The 18090-nt window shown below is 48.1% G+C and overlaps 1 protein-coding gene across 4 annotated transcripts in view; it reads left to right on the top strand.

Annotated features, from left to right (window-relative positions):
• SMOX (spermine oxidase) overlaps positions 1-17772 on the top strand; it is a 44710-nt gene extending 26938 nt beyond the window's left edge. For 2 of the 4 annotated variants that reach the window (XM_081925066.1, XM_081925067.1), the window contains exons 3-7: positions 6729-6955; positions 11936-12109; positions 12490-13192; positions 15791-15951; positions 17249-17772. In XM_081925066.1, the coding sequence (XP_081781192.1) occupies positions 6729-6955; positions 11936-12109; positions 12490-13192; positions 15791-15951; positions 17249-17386 (1403 nt within the window). In that variant the 3' untranslated portion in view covers positions 17387-17772. Of the gene's footprint in view, positions 1-6728; positions 6956-11931; positions 12110-12489; positions 13193-15790; positions 15952-17248 lie in introns of all 4 variants that reach the window. The other 2 variants (XM_081925068.1, XM_081925069.1) reach the window with 2 other exon arrangements.
• The last annotated feature ends 318 nt before the right edge of the window (positions 17773-18090 follow it).

An 18090-nucleotide genomic window follows, 5' to 3' on the forward strand; every position in this document is an offset into this window, starting at 1 on the left:
GAAGTTTGTGCTGTTCCTTATGTAGCCAGAAACGGCACTATCCATGTATGAGAGGGAGGAATTGGCAGGCAAGGCTTGTGGGGAAACCCCAAAGTAGGCAGAAGTACAAAAACATCTTTAGGAGAAGACAGTATTGAAGGGGTGGAGGTTCAAAAATAACCCACAGAGGAGGACCAAGTGAGTTCGGGGGCTGTAGAATGCTGTGGGGATAGGGGTGGCAGGAACGTAATGGAGTGACTCGGAGGAGGCGCTGGCTGGCTGGCTGGCTGGAGTGAAACCCCCTACATTTTGTTTAATGTCCTGCTTGTTACAGCTGATCGATGTGTCCTCTCTGAATTTGTCCAATCTGAACAATGTAGGAAGATTCTCCCTCTCTTTTCCTAGCAAAACAGATAAATATTACTCAGAGTGTTTTATTAGAGGGTGAGGTTCTTTATGCCCAGTTCACTGGGCTCTGCAAAGTATCCCAGGATCTACCATGGCCTCGTGCCTTTTCCATTTCATTTTGCTTCAAAAAAAAAGTTCCTTCACCCGTCTCGGTGCACAAGGATCATTGTAGTTGTTATCTCAAATGCTCTTTGTTTTCACATGTGGGTTTTTGAGCTGCACTTGCTGCAGCCGGCTTGGCATGCAAATCTAAAGCCGTACCATTGGCCAGAATGGCGACGCGCAGCGTAAACGCCCCCCCCCCCACTCCTTCCGCGTTTGTGTCCCTATAAATTGCACACATTCCAGAGGGGAGCGGTGTTGAGTCTGTTACAGCAAAAACAAAGGAGCCTTGTGACTGCTTAAAGGCTTATCTGATCTGTGGCGGCAGAACCTTTCCCGGGCTGAAACCCACATCATCAGATGTGTGAAGCGTTGCTCTCTTTCATATTATGGGCTGTTCACACTCCCCTCCATCTCTGTCCGTGTGTAGGGATTGATCTACAGGCTGAGGATAATATTTTGTGCTTGTTCCATAATATACCTGCCAGCCTCTTTTTATTTTGGCTGGCTATCCGGAAGGGCTAACAAAGACCTATCTATCATCCTTAGGGCTCAGTGGTCGAGCACCTGAGTGCCAAAGGTCCCAGGTTCCGTCCCCGGAAGCTCCAAGTAGGGATGAAAAAGATTTCTCTATGAAACCTTGGAGCAGCACTGCCAGTCAGTGCAGGGCGGGGAACACAGGGGCCAAATGTACCCCTCCACTTGGCCTTTGGGACACTCCCTTCACTTCCTCAGCCGTGCCCCACATTCCTAATCCTCACCAGCTGACTGGAGCAAACTTGCGGTAAATCACACCGAGAAAGCTGGAGTGAACTATTAGCAAACAGGATCTGCATAGGGGTGCCAGGCCTAATGAGCACAGCAACTCAGGTGGTGCCCCGTGAAGCCATTGCCGAGACTATAGGTCCTGGCCTCCCCACAGCCGGCTATGTCTCTTCCTCTCCAGGGTCCCCCCCCCCCGCTGCAATCTGAGACTGCGCCTGTGTGTCTGTGTTTGCTCTTCCCTCTTCATGCCTCTCCTGGTTCTCAGAGGCCAGCAGGGAGGGGAGCTTGTTGCAGCAGGAAGGGGAAATTAAAAGCCTGACCCATCCTTGGCCTCCCTGTTCTCCTGCTTCAACTTCTGATTCTGGGCTTTTCTCTGCCACAGACTTTTCTTGCTCACTAAGCCCTCTTATCTCTTTGGCTTCTGGCTCCTCTTCTTCCCAGTCTTCTCCGCTTTCCCCCTCCGACCACTCATTGTTGTCCCACCACCAATCCCCGGGCTCTGAGCCTTCTTCCCTTGGGGGTTCACCAGCTACTGCCTCCCACCATTCCTCTGCATCCATGATGCCAGCTATATTCTGCATCCTCCTTGATTGTCATTGCCCAGCTGAAATGTGTCCTTGAACACTTAATAATGCTTGTCTTGCTTATCTGAAGGAAGGATAGAGAGGAGTCGTGAGGATGGGTGAAACTTTGCTGTACCAAGGAACAGTTAAAGTAATAGAATGATAATAATAATAATAATAATAATAATAATAATAATAATAATAATAATAAAAAAAAATTATACCCTGCCCATCTGGCTGAGTTTCTCCAGCCACTCTTGGCAGCTTCCAATAGAATTAGTAGAATTAGTGATAATAAAAATAATAAAGCCATAAAACATCAGACATTAAAAACTTCCCTAAACAGGGCTGCCTTCAGATGTCTTCTAAAAGTCAGATAGTTGTTTATTTCCTTGACATCTGATGGGAGGGCGTTCCACAGGGCGGGTGCCACTACCAAAAAGGCCCTCTGCCCGGTTCCCTGTAACTTCGCTTCTCACAGGGAAGGAACCACCAGAAGGCCTTCGGCGCTGGACCTCAGTGTCTGGGCAGAACGATGGGGGTGGAGACACTCCTTCAGGTATCCTGTGCCGAGGCCTTTTAGGGCTTTAAAGGTCAGCACCAACACTTAGAATTGTGCTTGGAAATATACTGGGAGCCAATGCAGGTCTTTCAGGACCAGTGTTATGTGGTCTCGGCGGCCGCTCCCTATCACTAGTCTAGCTGCCGCATTCTGGATTAGTTGCAGTTTCTGTGTCACCTTCAAAGGTAGCCCCATGTAGAGCTCATTGCAGTAGTCCAAGCGGCAGATAACCAGAGCATGCACCACTCTGGCGAGACAGTCCTCGGGCAGGTCATTCATCCACATTTTTGCCTTAACACAGAGTCAGGCCATTCGCTCGTCTTTCTCAGTATTGTCTATACGGACTCTCCAGGGGTTCAGGCAAGTGTGTTTCTCCCAGCCCTGCAAGGAGATGCCGGGGATAGAACCTGAGACCTTCCGCATGCTAGGCAGCTGATCCACCACTGAGCCACAACGGGAGGATGCTCTGGGGGAACTTGTCCTGGCTGCGCTGCAAATGACTTCCTTCTCTGCCTTTCTCATGGCAGTGAGCTGGTTTCCTTTACTATTTGGCCGTGCCCCTGTTATAATCACCGGAGAAAGGGGCCCTAGGCCACCCCCCCACTTCCTGCTCCTTGCAGAAGCCCTGACATCACGCCCTGCGGTTCAGTCGATAAACACACCAGCAGTAAATTAAAAGCCGAACATCTGAGGGAAGTGGAGGGGAAAGGATGCCTTGGAAGCCCAGCATCCGCCTTTTCATTCAGGAGTTGCTGCTGAACGCTTGGCACCGGCCTGCGGATGGGAAGTGGGTCGTCCACTGCCGACACGCCGTGTCAAAAATAGCCCCCCTGGCAGGGTGTGCTGCCAGACAGAAGGGAAGTGCTCCATGCTCCGAGCCCTTAAGGGAGCCATCGCGTCACTCAGCACACCTGCAGGACGTTTCCTGGCTGCCGTCTTTATATATAGAAGGCCGGAGCTTCTCTGCACACAAGAGGGCAGGAGCCTCAAAAAAATAGCACAGCTGCCCAGATTTTGTAGCGGACTCCGTGTACTTCCTTGCTTCTGCACGTTGGGGAGTCTGTACAGTGGTACCTCGGGTTAAGTACTTAATTCGTTCCGGAGGTCGGTTCTTAACCTGAAACTGTACTTAACCTGAAGCACCACTTTAGCTAATGGGGCCTCCCACTGCTGCCGCACAATTTCTCTTCTCATCCTGAAGCAAAGTTCTTAACCCAAGGTACTATTTCTGGGTTAGCGGAGTGTGTAACCTGAAGCATCTGTAACCTGAAGCGTATGTAACCCGAAGCGTAGGTAACCCGAGGTACCACTGTACTGCCCTGGTTTGGTGCAGCCCACAACTTCACGCACAAAATTCAGTGTTCTTGTAGGGCAAGAACCACTGTTCCAGTTCCCCGTCTGCAAGAAACCTTTCAGTGAGGTGGGACTCCCTGCCTGTTGGTAATCTCAAACCTCTCCCATGAGACCTATCTGGCCCCCACCCCCATTTCTTCCTGTGATTGCACAGGCCTCGTTTTAGCCTTACACAAGGGCAGTTCTGGCAGAAAACTCCCGCCCTTGGGGGGCGGCGCAGGGTTGTTACGTTATAAAGGTAAAGGGACCCCTGACCATTAGGTCCAGTCATGGCTGACTCTGGGGTTGCGGCGCTCATCTCGCTTTATTGGCCGAGGGAGCCAGCGTACAGCTTCCGGGTCATGTGGTCAGCATGACTAAGCCCCTTCTGGCAAACCAGAGCAGCGCACGGAAACGCCGTTTACCTTCCCGCTGGAGCGATACCAATTTATCTACTTGCACTTTGACGTGGTTTCGAACTGCTAGGTTGGCAGGAGCTGGGACCGAGCAACGGGAGCTCACCCCGTCGCGGGGATTCGAACCGCCAACCTTCTGATCAGCAAGCCCTAGGCTCTGTGGTTTAACCCACAGCGCCACCCGCGTCCCATGTTTTGTTATATTCCTCTGGAAAGATGCATTTGTTCCCAGCTCAGGGAAAAGAAAAACGGCAGCAAAACATACCCACGACTGCGGTAGTTAATTGCAGGAGACTGCGTACTTTCCCCCCTCCATGCCTCCAAGGGGTCTTTTAGTCAGGAGGAGCATCTGTTGTCTAAAAGGATGTGATTAACGTCACACTTTGATGTTGTACGTTTGCACCAAGCTCATCTGCTTTGAGGACTCTGGCTTAATGAGTTAGTAAACATTACAGGTGGCCCTGGTTATTTTTAGCCTGACTCATCCTTCTTCTCTGCTTTGTACATCTGATGCTGTACGGAAACGAGGACGTTTCAGCCGGTGTCCTCGGCGCTTCTGAAGCCATCGTGAGCATCCCCGGGCGCGCGGCGCTCCTGGCATCTTTGCAAGGCAAGGCGGATGGTGGCAGAGCCGATGGTCCCGCCATCAGAGCGAGGGTCTCGCTTTCACGGATGCCCCCGCCTCAATGCGCATGGGAATTCCCTTATTTATTTATTTTTTAATTTTATTTTTTACCAACCAGCAAAACACAGTGAAACCCCCCAGGCGGCTGATATAATATTCAATAATATACATCTTTAATAATATACATATTCAATAATATTCAATAATAACATATTCAAATTAACCATATATACACCTCTATATACCTTAACACTCTTCCTTCCACAATAAGGCAATAAGTCGCCGCATTTGGGACTTTTCCGTTCAGAGAAGCGGCGAGTAGCAGGCGACAGGACAGAAGTTTGCAAAATTATGTGTGGTGTGGAGAAATTGTCATAGAATCAATAGAGTAGGAAGGGTCATCTAGTCCAGCCCCCTGCAGTGCAGGAATATTTTGTCCAAGGTGGGGCTCAAACTCACAACCCTGGAATTAAGAAACTTCAGCTGGTGCAGAATTCAGCGGCCAGGTTGCTCACTGGAGCAAGATGGTTTGAGCAACTTACACCGATCCTGGTCCGACGGCACTGGCTACCGATTAGTTTCCAGGCCCAATTCAAAGTGCTGGTTTTGACCTATAAAGCCTTAAATGGCTCAGGACCGCAATACCTCAAGGACCACCTCTTTCCATATGAACCTACCTGGACCCTGAGATCATCTTCTGAGGCCCTTCTTTGTGTGCCGCCTCCTCGAGAAGGCCGGAGGGTGGCAACACGAGAACAGGGCCTTCTCTGCAGTGGCTCCCCATCTGTAGAATGCTCTCCCTAGGGAAGTTCGCCTGGTGCTTTCATTATACACCTTTAGGCGCCAGGCAAAAATGTTCCTTTTTAACTAGGCCTTTGCTTGATCTGATTTATATACTGTGCCCTTTTAAAATGTGTTTTCTTTTTGGGTGGGGGGACTCTATTGGGTTGTTTTTATTTTTATCATGTATTTTGTGGTTTTATATCTTGAATTTATTCTGTGAACTGACCTGAGACTCCCGGGTATAGGGTGGTATATAAATAGTAATAGTAATAAGAAGAAGAAGGAGGAAAGAGTCTCATGGTCTACCAACTGAGCTATCCAGCAGCTAGTGGATAGAGAAAAGCTTTTCTTCCTCAAGACACTAGAACTTATGGACATCCAAGGAAACTTGAGTGTTGGCAGATTCAGGATGGATAAAATGTACTTGTTCACGTAACTAAACTGTGGAACTTGCTTCCCAAAGGCACAGGCGTGGTAACCAACTTGGATGGCTTTAAAGGAGGATTAGACAAATTCATGGAGGAAGAGAGGGCTATTGATGGCTGCTAGCTTCTGAATCCCAGTTGCTCTGTGGAAAGGAGAGGGCTCTGTGTTCGAATCCTGACTGCTGGTTTCCCACAGGCAACTGTTCACACACTGTGAGAACAAGATGCGGGACTAGAGGGGCCATTGGCCTGATCCAGCCAGGCTCTTCTTAGGTCCTTATGGCAAAGGCTAGCATTGGTCAGTGCGAGGACATGGGGACCATCTCTGTTTGCAGCTGGTTTTCCGTGACAGCCCTTGGCTTTGCCTTTACCTGAAGGAGCGCCTCCACCTCCATCGTTCTGCCCGGACACTGAGGTCCAGCGCCGAGGGCCTTCCGGCGGTTCCCTCGCTGCGAGAAGCCAAGTTACAGGGAACCAGGCAGAAGGCCCTTTCGGTAGTGGCACCCGCCCTTTGGAACGCCCTCCCATCAGATGTCAAAGAGAACAACTACCAGACTTTTACAAGACATCTGAAGGCAGCTTTTAATGTTTAATAGGTTATTGTATTTTAATATTTTGTTGGAAGCCGCCCAGAGTGGCTGGGGAAGCCCAGCCAATGGGCGGGGTATAAATAATAAATTATTATTATTATTATTATTATTATTATTATTATTATTATTATTATTATTATATCCTAATGTAGGACTTCCTTCTCTCTCCCCTCCATAGAAAACGCTACTTTTGAACTGGGAGCGACGTGGATCCACGGTTCCAATGGAAACCCCATCTATCATCTAGCAGAAGATAATGGCTTACTCGAAGAGACGACAGACGGCGAGAGGAGTGTGGGCCGCATCAGCTTGTACTCCAAGAATGGGGTGGCTTATCACCTCACCAACAACGGTCAAAGGATCCCGAAAGATGTGGTTGAAGAATTCAGTGATTTATACAACGAGGTTTGTCGCCGATGAGTTACTAAAGCAAATTTGAAGGCAGCACGGATCCACCCGTCAGAGGTGGTTTGCACGGTTCCAGGGTTGACCAGGGAGCTTTTCAAAGACGGGGTCGTCGAGATGCGTTCCCCCCACAGGGACACATCTGCATGTAATATCCCCCCCCCCCCCGCTGAAATTATGCTTGAACAAAGCTTCCTGCTATCAGCACAAGGCTTTTCTGAAGTGTAATGATGGCAGAGGGATGAGAGAATGGGGTTGTTTTGGGATCCAGGCAGAGGGCCTTCTCGGTGGTGGCACCCACCCTGTGGAACGCCCTCCCATCAGATGTCAAAGAGAACAACAACTACCAAACTTTTAGAAGACATCTGAAGGCAGCCCTGTTTAGGGAAGCTTTTAATGTTTAATAGGTTATTGTATTTTAGTGTTTATTATCATCCCCCTGACAAAAAAACACAACCCAGTGGGCCAGAAATGGCGACCCCACTCCCAGCCACAATTTGAAGCCTAAGAAGCTTTGAATTGACTGCAAGAGAAGGCTTCTTTCAGGTCTAATAACAATCAAGGAGAGGCATTTCCCCCCCTACTGGTGCTGGTGTGTGTCTCAGCTGGGGGTAGTTAACTCTTTCCTTCCCACTTCTAACACCCCACCCTTTGCAGTTTGTCTCCCCTCAATTAACTGGGGGGCTGGCCTTATATTGAAGCCAACAGAAGGTCTTTTTTTTAGCCTAATTGTTGCAGTGTGTGTATAAGTGTGTGTAAGACAGAGGGATCTTCCTGGAAATTGCAACTGGCGTTAGAAGGTTAACTCTTGCCTCCCCAGCTATGCTCTACAGGACAGTCATGTCCTACCCCCATCCCCAGTTAAGAGTAAAGGTAAAGGGTAAAGGGACTCCTGACCATTAGGTCCAGTCGTGATCGACTCTGGGGTTGCAGCGCTCATCTTGCTTTATTGACTGAGGGAGCCGGCATACAGCTTCTGGGTCATGTGGCCAGCATGACTAAGCTGCTTCTGGCAAACCAGAGCAGCGCACGGAAACACCGTTTACCTTCCTGCTGGAGCGGTACCTATTTATCTACTTGCACTTTGACGTGCTTTCGAACTGCTAGGTTGGCAGGAGCAGGGACTGAGCAATGGGAGCTCACCCCATCGTGGGGATTCAAACCGCCGACCTTCTGATCGGCAGGTCCTAGGCTCTGTGGTTTAACCCACAGCACCACCCGCGTCCCACTCCAGTTAAGAGTGGACGAGAGCGAAAACACCGTTTTCCAGGCCTAATTCATTTCTAGCTCCCCACTTAATTGTCATTTTGCGTGCGGGGAGGGAAAATGTGGGTGTGTGGTTGTGCATGTGTGCACTGTTGTAGTTTGTGTGGTGTGCACAACAGATTCTCCAGCTTGCAATTGTTGTTGTTGTTGTTTTTAATACGTTTTTATTTAAGCTTTTCCCTGTTGCAAAACAAACATATAAACAGGGAAAGGTACATCTGTGGTCTCTAGCCTGCAGTTGTTCGTACAGGCGCAGGAAAGTCTGGTGACCCTAGCAATCTGTCATGATCCACTTGGGACTGTTGCTCTTAAGTTTGTCTCTGCTGACCTGCTGGGTTTCTCTTTCGGATCCTCCTTTGGTCAGCCACAGTTCCAGCCCCCACCTGATACTCCTCCTGTCCAAGTTTCAGGGTTTTCTGAGGTCCTGTTTCTTGACTCGTGCAAATCTGCTTTACTGTGCTTTGTCTCATTTTATCCTCTTCGGGTCCTCGAGAAAGTGGATTAGGTAGAGAAGTTGAGATGTGCATGAGGCCACCTAGGGAGAGGCAGTTCATGAGCTCCATCACTCATAAATTGGCGCTTTGCTGCCTGTGCATGTGAAAGTGGGAAAGGATCATTTGGAATCACACCAAATAGTGTGATAGCTCTCTCTCCACAGCTGGAGGCAGCGTTGTTTCTGAAGCACCAATACGTGGCTGCGCTGAACTGAGGCTCGGCGACAAGACTGAGCGGAGAGTCAGACCTGGGTTTCCTGCTTTGCAGTAATAATATTATTATTAATAATAATAATTTTGTTATTTATACCCCGCCCATCAGGCTCGGTTTCCCCAGCCACTCTGGGCGGCTTCCAACTGAATACAGTGGTGACCCGCAAGACGAACGCCTCGCAAGACGGAAAACCCGCTAGACGAAAGGGTTTTCCGTTTTGGAGGCGCTTCGCAAAATGAATTTCCCTATGGGGTTGCTTCGCAAGACGAAAAAAATCTTGCGTCCCCCCGCGTTTTTTTCCCGCTCCCCCCTTTTCCTAAGCCACTAAGCTGCTTAACAGCTGATCCGCTGATAAGCCGCTTAACAGCTGATCGCTAAAAGCCGCTAGACCGCTGTAGCGCTAATCCGCTAAGCTGTCAATGGGCTTGCTTCGCAAGACGAAAAAAACGCTAGACGAAGAGAATCGCGGAACGGATTCTTTTCGTCTTGCGAGGCACCACTGTATTAAAAACAATACAGTGTCAGACATTTAAAACTTCCCTAAACAGGGCTGCCTTCAGATGTCTTCTAAAAGTCAGATAGTTGTTTATTTCCTTGACATCTGATGGGAGGGCGTTCCACAGAGCGGGCGCCACTACCGAGAAGGCCCTCCGCCCGGTTCCCTGTAACTTCTTGTCTCGTAGGGAGGGAACCGCCATAAGGCCCTCGGCGCTGGACCTCAGTGTCCAGGCTGAACGATGGGGGTGGAGACGCTCCTTCAGGTATACAGGACCCAGGTCATTTAGGGCTTTAAAGGTCAGCACCAACACTTTTAATTGTGCTCAGAAACGTACTTAAAATAACATGAAGGGGTCAAGCCCTGTACCGTGAGCCAGACTTGATATCTGTCCTTTTCACCCGACGGTTTCTCATATATGTGTGTGTTGGGTCCCACGTTGGGTAAACGATTCCTGCATTGACCCTCGTGGTCCCTTCCAGCTCTGCAGTTCTGTGTTCCACAGTCCTATGTGTGTTTACTCGGAAGGAAGCCCCTCTGAGTTTTGTGCTGCTCCCTCCCATGTAAGTCTGCCAAGGGCTCCAGCGTTAGAGGTTTCCAGCACTGAGCCTGCCTGCGAAAAGCTATGGGGGCTACTTTGGAGATATATTAGTTAGATCCTCTTAGAACATTCCTAGCGCCACTCAAAATGCAGGGAATTAGGGTCATGCAGCTGACTTAAGCTCTCCCCCTACTCCCTCCTCTTGGGGTTCTTCAGCAATTGGTTCAGATAAGTGTTTGAAGTTTTAAAAAGTAGGCCCTTTTTGTACAAAAGGAAAAGGGAAGGGCAGTCAAAAACAGGCTGTGGCTAATTGAGCCTCTGCCCAGTTACTTAATGTAGTTTAATGTGGTTTTGCTCTCCTTGTGAACGTGCAATCTGCTTACGGCCAGCCAGTGGCTTATGCAAGCTGCCTGGCGTTCTGCTGAAGCCAAGGGTTGCAGCGACTTTGATATCTTCGTGCAAGCCAGGGGTTCTGACCTCCCCAAAGCAAGTGGGGTGGTCTCCGGTGAAACCCCCCAGTTCCATTTAATGCAGTGGGAGGAGGAAACTGGGTGCCCAGCCTCTAGTTGGAAACACCAGGCCCTTGATCATGTTTCTGTAGCTACGTGACCAAGGTCACATCGCCCGCCTTGGCTGATTAGTTCCCCCGAATTACTGGCCATCAAAGGTTGTTTTCCCTCTCTGCTTACCATGCATGTTGACACAGAGCTTATTATCCATGTTCCAGTGGCTAGTTTCATGTGGAGAGTGAATCGGGATGGCCAGAACTCTGTCCATGGAAAATGCTCAGAATGTTTAGAATTGCAACACTGTTTGAGGCTAAAATGGCCCAGTCTCGGCTGTGTTGCTGCCTTTAAAAGATTGCATTTGCTTCTGCGGCCCAGTTAGCCTGATGGATAGCTTGTTATAGGGTGGGATGGAGCTTCTACGGTGTCAATTTGGTGATTGAATATGTGAAACTCTTTTGAGTTTCTTCTGGTGGTTCCCTCCCTGCGAGAAGCGAAGTTGCAGGCAGAGGGCCTTCTTGGTAGTGGTGCCCGCCCTGTGGAATGCCCTCCCATCAGATGTCAAGGAAATATCTGACTTTTAGAAGACATTTGAAGGCAGCCCTGTTTAGGGCAGTTTTTAATGTTTGATATCTTACTATTTTTTATATATGCTGAAAGCTGCCCAGAGTGGCTGGGGAAACCCAGCCAGATGGGCGGGGTATAAAGAAAACAACAGCAACAACAACAACACTCAAGGAAGCACTATATAGATGCAAAATATTTTTTATTAGTATTTATGTTAGAAGGTAAATGTGCAGTTTCCCCTAGGTTTCCTCTAAATCCCAGGCAAATAGTTTATACAGTCATACCTTGGAAGTTGAACAGAATCCATTCTGGAAGTCCGTTCGACTTCCAAAGCGTTTGGGAACCAAGGTGTGTTCTGATTGGCTGCAGGAAGCTCCTGCAGCCAATCAGAACCTGTACCTGACGTTTGAGCAGAATGTTTCAAAGAATGTTCGCAAACTGGAATACTCACTTCCGGGTTTGAGACGTTCAGGAACCAAAACGTTTGACTCGCAAGGCATTCGACTTACAAGGTACGACTATATCTACATGAGCAAAAGCAGGCATTCATCAGTTGGTTATGTTTAATACTGTTTTTAGTGTCTGGTTTGCTCTAAGGTAGCCGTGGAACGCACAACACATCTGACGCATTGCATTCCTTGCTAACGTACAGTAGCTGTTTTAGAATGTTGTGTTAATATATTTCTAGCTGCAAACATGGAAAATATTTGCATGTCCATAACTAGTAGGTTCTTCTGGTAACCTATAAGCATATTTAATACGCTTGTTTCATAATAAAAGAAAATTTTCCAGCAACCATTTCCTGAAACAGCTGTGAAGGTTTGCATTCCCACCACGTCTGGACGTATGGTGTTGTTAACCCCCTTTGTGTGTCCCCTCTCCCTGTCTCGAGACAGGTCTATAACCTGACTCAGGAGTTCTTCCAGAGTGGTAAACCAGTCAATGCCGAGAGCAAGAACAGTGTGGGCGTCTTCACGCGAGATGTCGTGCGCAAGCGCATCAAAGCCGATCCGGACGACTCGGAGACGATCAGGAGGCTGAAACTTGCCATGATCCAGCAATACCTTAAGGTATGGACAGCGATGGCAGGGGTTTGCTTGAGACGTTGCAACACCATATAGCATAGGCTGGCAGTAGCAAGTTGGCACGTGGCTGAGATTTTCAAAATCCCATTTGTGGAATTCTCTGCCCTGGGCGGTTTGACTGGTGCCTTCATTATACACCTTTAGGTGCCAGGTGAAAACATTCCTCTTTAACCAGGCCTTTCCTGATTCACATTCATTGCCCTTTTAAAATCTGTTGTTGGACAGAGGAGTTACTGAGTTGTCCTTGTCTTTATTCCTGTTACGAATTTTGTGTTTGTTCTGTTGTGATTTTCTGTTGTAAGCCGCACTTAGGAGAAAAACAGCCCCCATCTGAAAGCCCTTCTTCTCTGCCTGCTTTTCCCTAGGTGGAGAGTTGCGAGAGCAGCTCCCACAGCATGGACGAGGTGTCGCTCAGCGAATTCGGGGAGTGGACTGAAATCCCCGGGGCCCACCACATCATCCCGTGCGGCTTCATGAAGATCGTGGAGATCCTCTCCCGCGCCATCCCGGAGTCGGTCATCCAGCTGAACAAGCCGGTCAAGTGCATCCACTGGAACCAGTCGGTCAGCAAGGAGATCGAGGGGGTGGCCGACCACAACAGCGACCGCACGGGGGAGCGGGACGTGGGCTACCACGTCTGCGTGGAGTGCGAGGACTGCGAGTTCATCCTGGCCGACCACGTCATCGTGACGGTGTCCCTGGGGGTGCTGAAGAAGCACCATGAGAACATGTTCCACCCCCGGCTGCCCGAGGAGAAGGTGATGGCCATCCAGAAGCTGGGCATCAGCACCACAGACAAGATCTTCCTGGAGTTTGAGGAGCCCTTCTGGAGCCCCGAGTGCAACAGCATCCAGTTCGTGTGGGAGGACGAGGCCGAGGCTGAGAGCCTCACCTACCCCGAGGGGATGTGGTACAAGAAGATCTGCAGCTTCGACGTCCTCTACCCGCCCGAGCGCTACGGCCACGTGCTGAGCGGCTGGATCTGCGGGGAGGAGGCCCTGATCATGGAGAAATGCGACGATGAAACCGTAGCAGAGACTTGCACTGAGATGCTGCGTAAATTTACAGGTCTGCGACTGCCCCCACCGCCTTGGCGCTTGGGTCCGGAGAGCGGAAAGGGCTGGGCCAGGTGGGGTGGGGTGGGCGGCAGCGCATTTAAAGCCGTCGTGACTTTCCCAGAGAATCATGGGAAGTGTAGTTTACTAAGGATGCTGAGGATTGCAGCTCTGTGAGGGTTTTCTTAGCAACTCTCAGCATCCTTCACGAACCACAGTTCCCAGGGTTCTTTGCAGGGAGCCATGATTATTGAAGTGGCAGGGGACTGCTTTAAAGGTCTGGTGCGGATGTGACCATGGTAAAATAAGGATATGGGTTGATGTGTCATGCTCAGATTTTAGCATTTCTACACACTTACAGGGTTGCCTTAGGCAAACATATGTCTTAGCCTCAGTTCACCATGTTGCATTAAAGGGATGGTACTAATTGAGGGTGTGCGAAGCTCTGCGATTGAGTTCTGCCTTCGTTCTTCATTACTGATCTTCTTATTACAGTCCTACCTCGGGTTACAGCCACTTCAGGTTGCGTTTTTTTGGGTTGCAGATCACCGAAACCTGGAAGTACAGGAATGGGTTTCTTCTGGGTTTTGGCAGTCGCACATGCGCCGAATTGCAGCATGCGCAGACGGGCAGATGTGGGTTGCGAATGTGCATCCTGCACGGATCACGTTTGCAACCCTAGTGTCCACTTGTACTTAGGACTCTTGGTAAATTTCAGAGGACCCTGGCGCACAGCTTGGAAAATGCTGCCATGGCTCCTCCTGGGAAAATTATCCCATGAACTTCGCCTGCGGACAGGGTCAGAGCTAGACTCTGTCATCTTTTCCATTTGTGATCACTTGTGCTTGGTGCCCCTTTCATCCCAGAAACTATTTATCTAGGGGGACTTTGATTTCCCCCACACGTTAGCATAATGGATTATTTGGATTTGCTGTCCAAACACCCCAGACTTCAGGCAGGCTACGAGCCATTGACAACTGCGGCTCTTTGTAAACCTGATTAAAGTGGTGCCTCATTCAAAGCAACTCGGTTTCTTGTACACAGCCTTTGTCGGCTAAGCCCTTGGATGTTAGGTGCCTGGATTTCAGGGGAGCCAAAAGCTTTCAAGTTCACAGGATTGCTGTATCTTCTGGCTGCTGCCCAACCGTTCAGGAGCTCACGGGTGCAACCGTGCCTCTTGCCCTTTTGCGCTGTATGTGTGTGTTCCTGAAGATGATTTTAGCCATGCTAAAATCCCAGCTCTCCTTTTGATCTTTCCACTTTGCTGGTCTTCTGTGATATTACTCAGGTGGCTTCAGCATTGGAATTGAGCCACACTTATGGTCTGAGGTCAATATGAGTTGCCACAAATGTGGTTGCCAGCAGGCCACCCATCTTCTGAGTGTGGTGATCTCCTGTTCCATTGCAGAGTGGGGCTCATTTGAGGAAAAGGCTGTAGTTCAGAGATAGAACATCTGCTTTGCAATATCCAGGTTCAGCCACCAGCATCTCCTAGCAGGACTGCGAATGTCTACTACCTGGAAACCTGGACAGCCTCTGGTCTGACCTGATAGAACGCAGTTTCCTATATTCCTTTCTGGAATTGCAACAAAACTTAAATAGTCATATAAACAATTGACTAATCTCATGTTAATCAACGGACAATAAAATTAAACAGTGCACTGATAATTCACAATAAAGTCTAAGCATAACACTTCGCTGCTGCAAACACAGCGAAAACAACCCGAGAGTTAAAAACTCAACTTGATTGACTTTGTCGGTGGGAGAGATCATCGTGTCTCACTGATCAGCTATTTCCAGTCTTAAGATGTGCAGTCCCCGGTCCAATAAGTGCTGACCTGCCACTGTCTGCCTGCTTCAATGGGTGCATGGAGCTCAGCGTATCACTTGACAAGAGAACTGAATTTCTGCACCAGCCAAAAAAGAACCCAAAAGTTTGACTTCACCCCCAAAGGTGCACCCCTCCGTTGTCTCCTGAGATAGACGGATGATAAAAATACAAGAACATAATCAAAGAGGCACCTTTGAAACTAAGTCTCGACCCCAAGAAAAACCCTGAAACAGTACCCCATCTCGGGAGATGGCAGAGAATGCACCTGCTACAGTCCAGTCCCTCAATACTCCAACTCAAGATAAAAACTCATACAGTGATACCTTGGGTTGAAGTAGCTTCGGGATAAGTATTTTCAGGTTGCGTGCTGCAGCAACCCGGAAGTAACGGAGCGTGTTACTTCCAGGTTTCGCCGCTCACGCATGCTCAGACGGTCAAAATGACGTCACGCGCATGTGTGGAAGTGGCAAATCGTGACCCGCACACACACAGATGCGGGTTGCGTTCGCTTCTGGATGTGAACAGGGCTCCAGAACAGATCCCATTCGCAGCCAGAGGTACCACTGTACTAGAAACATGGATTGCAGTACACTGATTTCCTCCAGAACATGACTCTTTCAATTAATCCATCCAATGTTTATCTGAACCACCAAGAGTGACTGTCAGTGAAGTGTGTGCATATTTTTACAGGGCCATGCCATATATATCTGGTTAGCTGAACTTGGATTATTTTTCCAGGCCTCTTCCCCTGACGACTTTGCGCCTTCTCTTTCGGTCTAGGGAATCCGGACATTCCGAAACCTCGGCGGATCTTGCGATCCTCGTGGGGCAGCAATCCTTACTTCCGCGGCTCCTATTCTTACACTCAAGTTGGGTCTAGCGGAGCGGACGTGGAGAAACTCGCAAAGCCACTGCCTTATACCGAGAGCTCCAAGACGGTTGTAAGTATTATCCCGGAAACGAATTCCTTGAAAGAACGCTCATTTGAAAAACAGGCCGCTGGGTAGGAAAAAATCCGCAATGAATTATTAAAACTGGGAAGGGTGCAAGTTTTTTGGGGGGGTGCAGTAGAAAGGACCAAGGGCAAACGGTCACTTTCTGTCCTATTGCCAATATTAAACGAATTAATTGATATAAATCCTTTCTAGTTAGCATTTAAAACAGCTTGAGAATTGTAGGCAGGATCCTCCAGTCCCTAAATCTTAGCCCCAAAGAACATGCAAGGGCGATTGCAGGATCCAAGCTACGCGTTGGTCAATGGAACCGCTGGGCTAAGCTGTCTTCATAGCATTTATTTAAGATAGTATTTTTATGCAGCTATATTATAAACTATCAGGGCAGTGTGTAGTAGTAGTAGTAGTAATTATTATTAAGGTTTAATAAGTTAACTCTTTGTATTTGGACAACTTTTCTGCTGTTCTTTCTTGGATGGAGAAAAATAATCATTTCCTTAATAACAGTTTAAACAATTCATTTAACTAAAGCAATAACTTTATAGCATATGTATCCATGTTTGTTAACTGATGTGGTTAAACAATTTAAAAACAAAACAAAACTTTGACTGAGTTTTAGCACACATGCAGAGCTTAAAACAAATCCTTATTTCCTGATGAATGGCCTTTGGACTATAATCTAACTTAAATAGAAAACTATCTTTAGAAAGATTTTTCCTCCAAAAGCATTTTATTTTAAAAATCCAATTTAAATAAAAATAAATGATTTTTTTTTAAAAAAATTTGATTTTATCCACCCAGATTTCCAATGATTTATATGCAATTTTTCACACATTTTACTCAAATTTTAATTCAACCAAAACCTCTTTTGACTTCCCGTGTCATGTTACAGCGGGGCTTTTTTTGCACCCCTCGTTTTTGGAATTTGAAAAGTTCAACACACTCCACTCAGGCAGTAGTATCCTTTGCCCAAGGCGTTCAGGTCTCCCCCCGCCCCCCCAAAAAACACCCCACCATGCGTTCACCGAACATGTTGTGTTTGTGTGTGTATCTGTAAAGGGCTGTTCTCTTTCAAGATGCCTTTGGCTCTGCACATCTCATGAAAGCCCTTTATTGCATGAATGGAGAAGCGCCAGCATCCATGCAGTTCCGAGTGTGTTTTTGCCTGTGTCCAGTCCTTGCCTCCCCCTGACATTGTTATCTCTCCAAATACCTTTTCCTGACGTGTGTTCTCTCCCCCCGTCCCCAACCTCTCCCCTCCCTCCCTCCCTCCCTGGATCTCCAGCCTATGCAGGTGATGTTTTCGGGCGAGGCCACCCACAGGAAGTATTATTCCACTACCCATGGTGCTTTGCTTTCTGGCCAGAGGGAGGCGAAGCACCTCCTCGAAATGTACCAAGACCTCTTGCAATGCAGAAACTGAGAGGGGCCTGAACCACTAACTCGTGATTCCTTTTACGGCTGTGTGTTTAAAGAAGTCTTTCTTTTTTCCTTTTCTAAAAAAAACAAACTGATTAAAAAAACAAACACATTTTTATCTTTTTATATCTATATATCTCTATAAAAGTCTTAATTCTTTTGACCTGTAGTTGACTGATGGTAGTTTATTTCCATGTACTGTATCTGTCAACAGGAAAAGCTTGCTCTTCCTGTCTGAGTGAAAGCTATTTCTCTTTTTCTTTTCTTTTCTTTTGGTGTAATTTTGATTTCTGATTGCACATCTGGTGCTTCTCCCCCCCCCACACCTCTTCCCCAGGTCCCTGGTATTGTAAGTGCCTTCTATATTTCAATAAATGTTGTCATAACCACTGTGCTCTCGTGTGGCTCCATTTCAGCGGGGCTTGTCCGAGTCTAGATCACACTCGTCAGCGTTTTTCTAGCAATGGCATCCTCCGTGGTGATCCTGCGGGACATTGCTTTCTTTGCCGATTTTGGTTTTGCAAGTTCAGCCTTGCAGTTGCTGGAAGCCACAGGTGGGAAGAGCTGCAGTTAGGTTGATAATAATAATATAATATTAATTTATTATTTATACCCTACCCACCTGGCTGGGTTTCCCCAGCCACTCTGGGCAGCTTCCAACAGAACACTAAAATACAATAACTTATTAAACATTAAAAGCTTCCCTAA

The sequence above is a fragment of the Podarcis melisellensis genome (genome assembly GCF_964234715.1).
Source record: "Podarcis melisellensis genome assembly, chromosome: 9".
NCBI lineage: Eukaryota > Metazoa > Chordata > Lepidosauria > Squamata > Lacertidae > Podarcis > Podarcis melisellensis.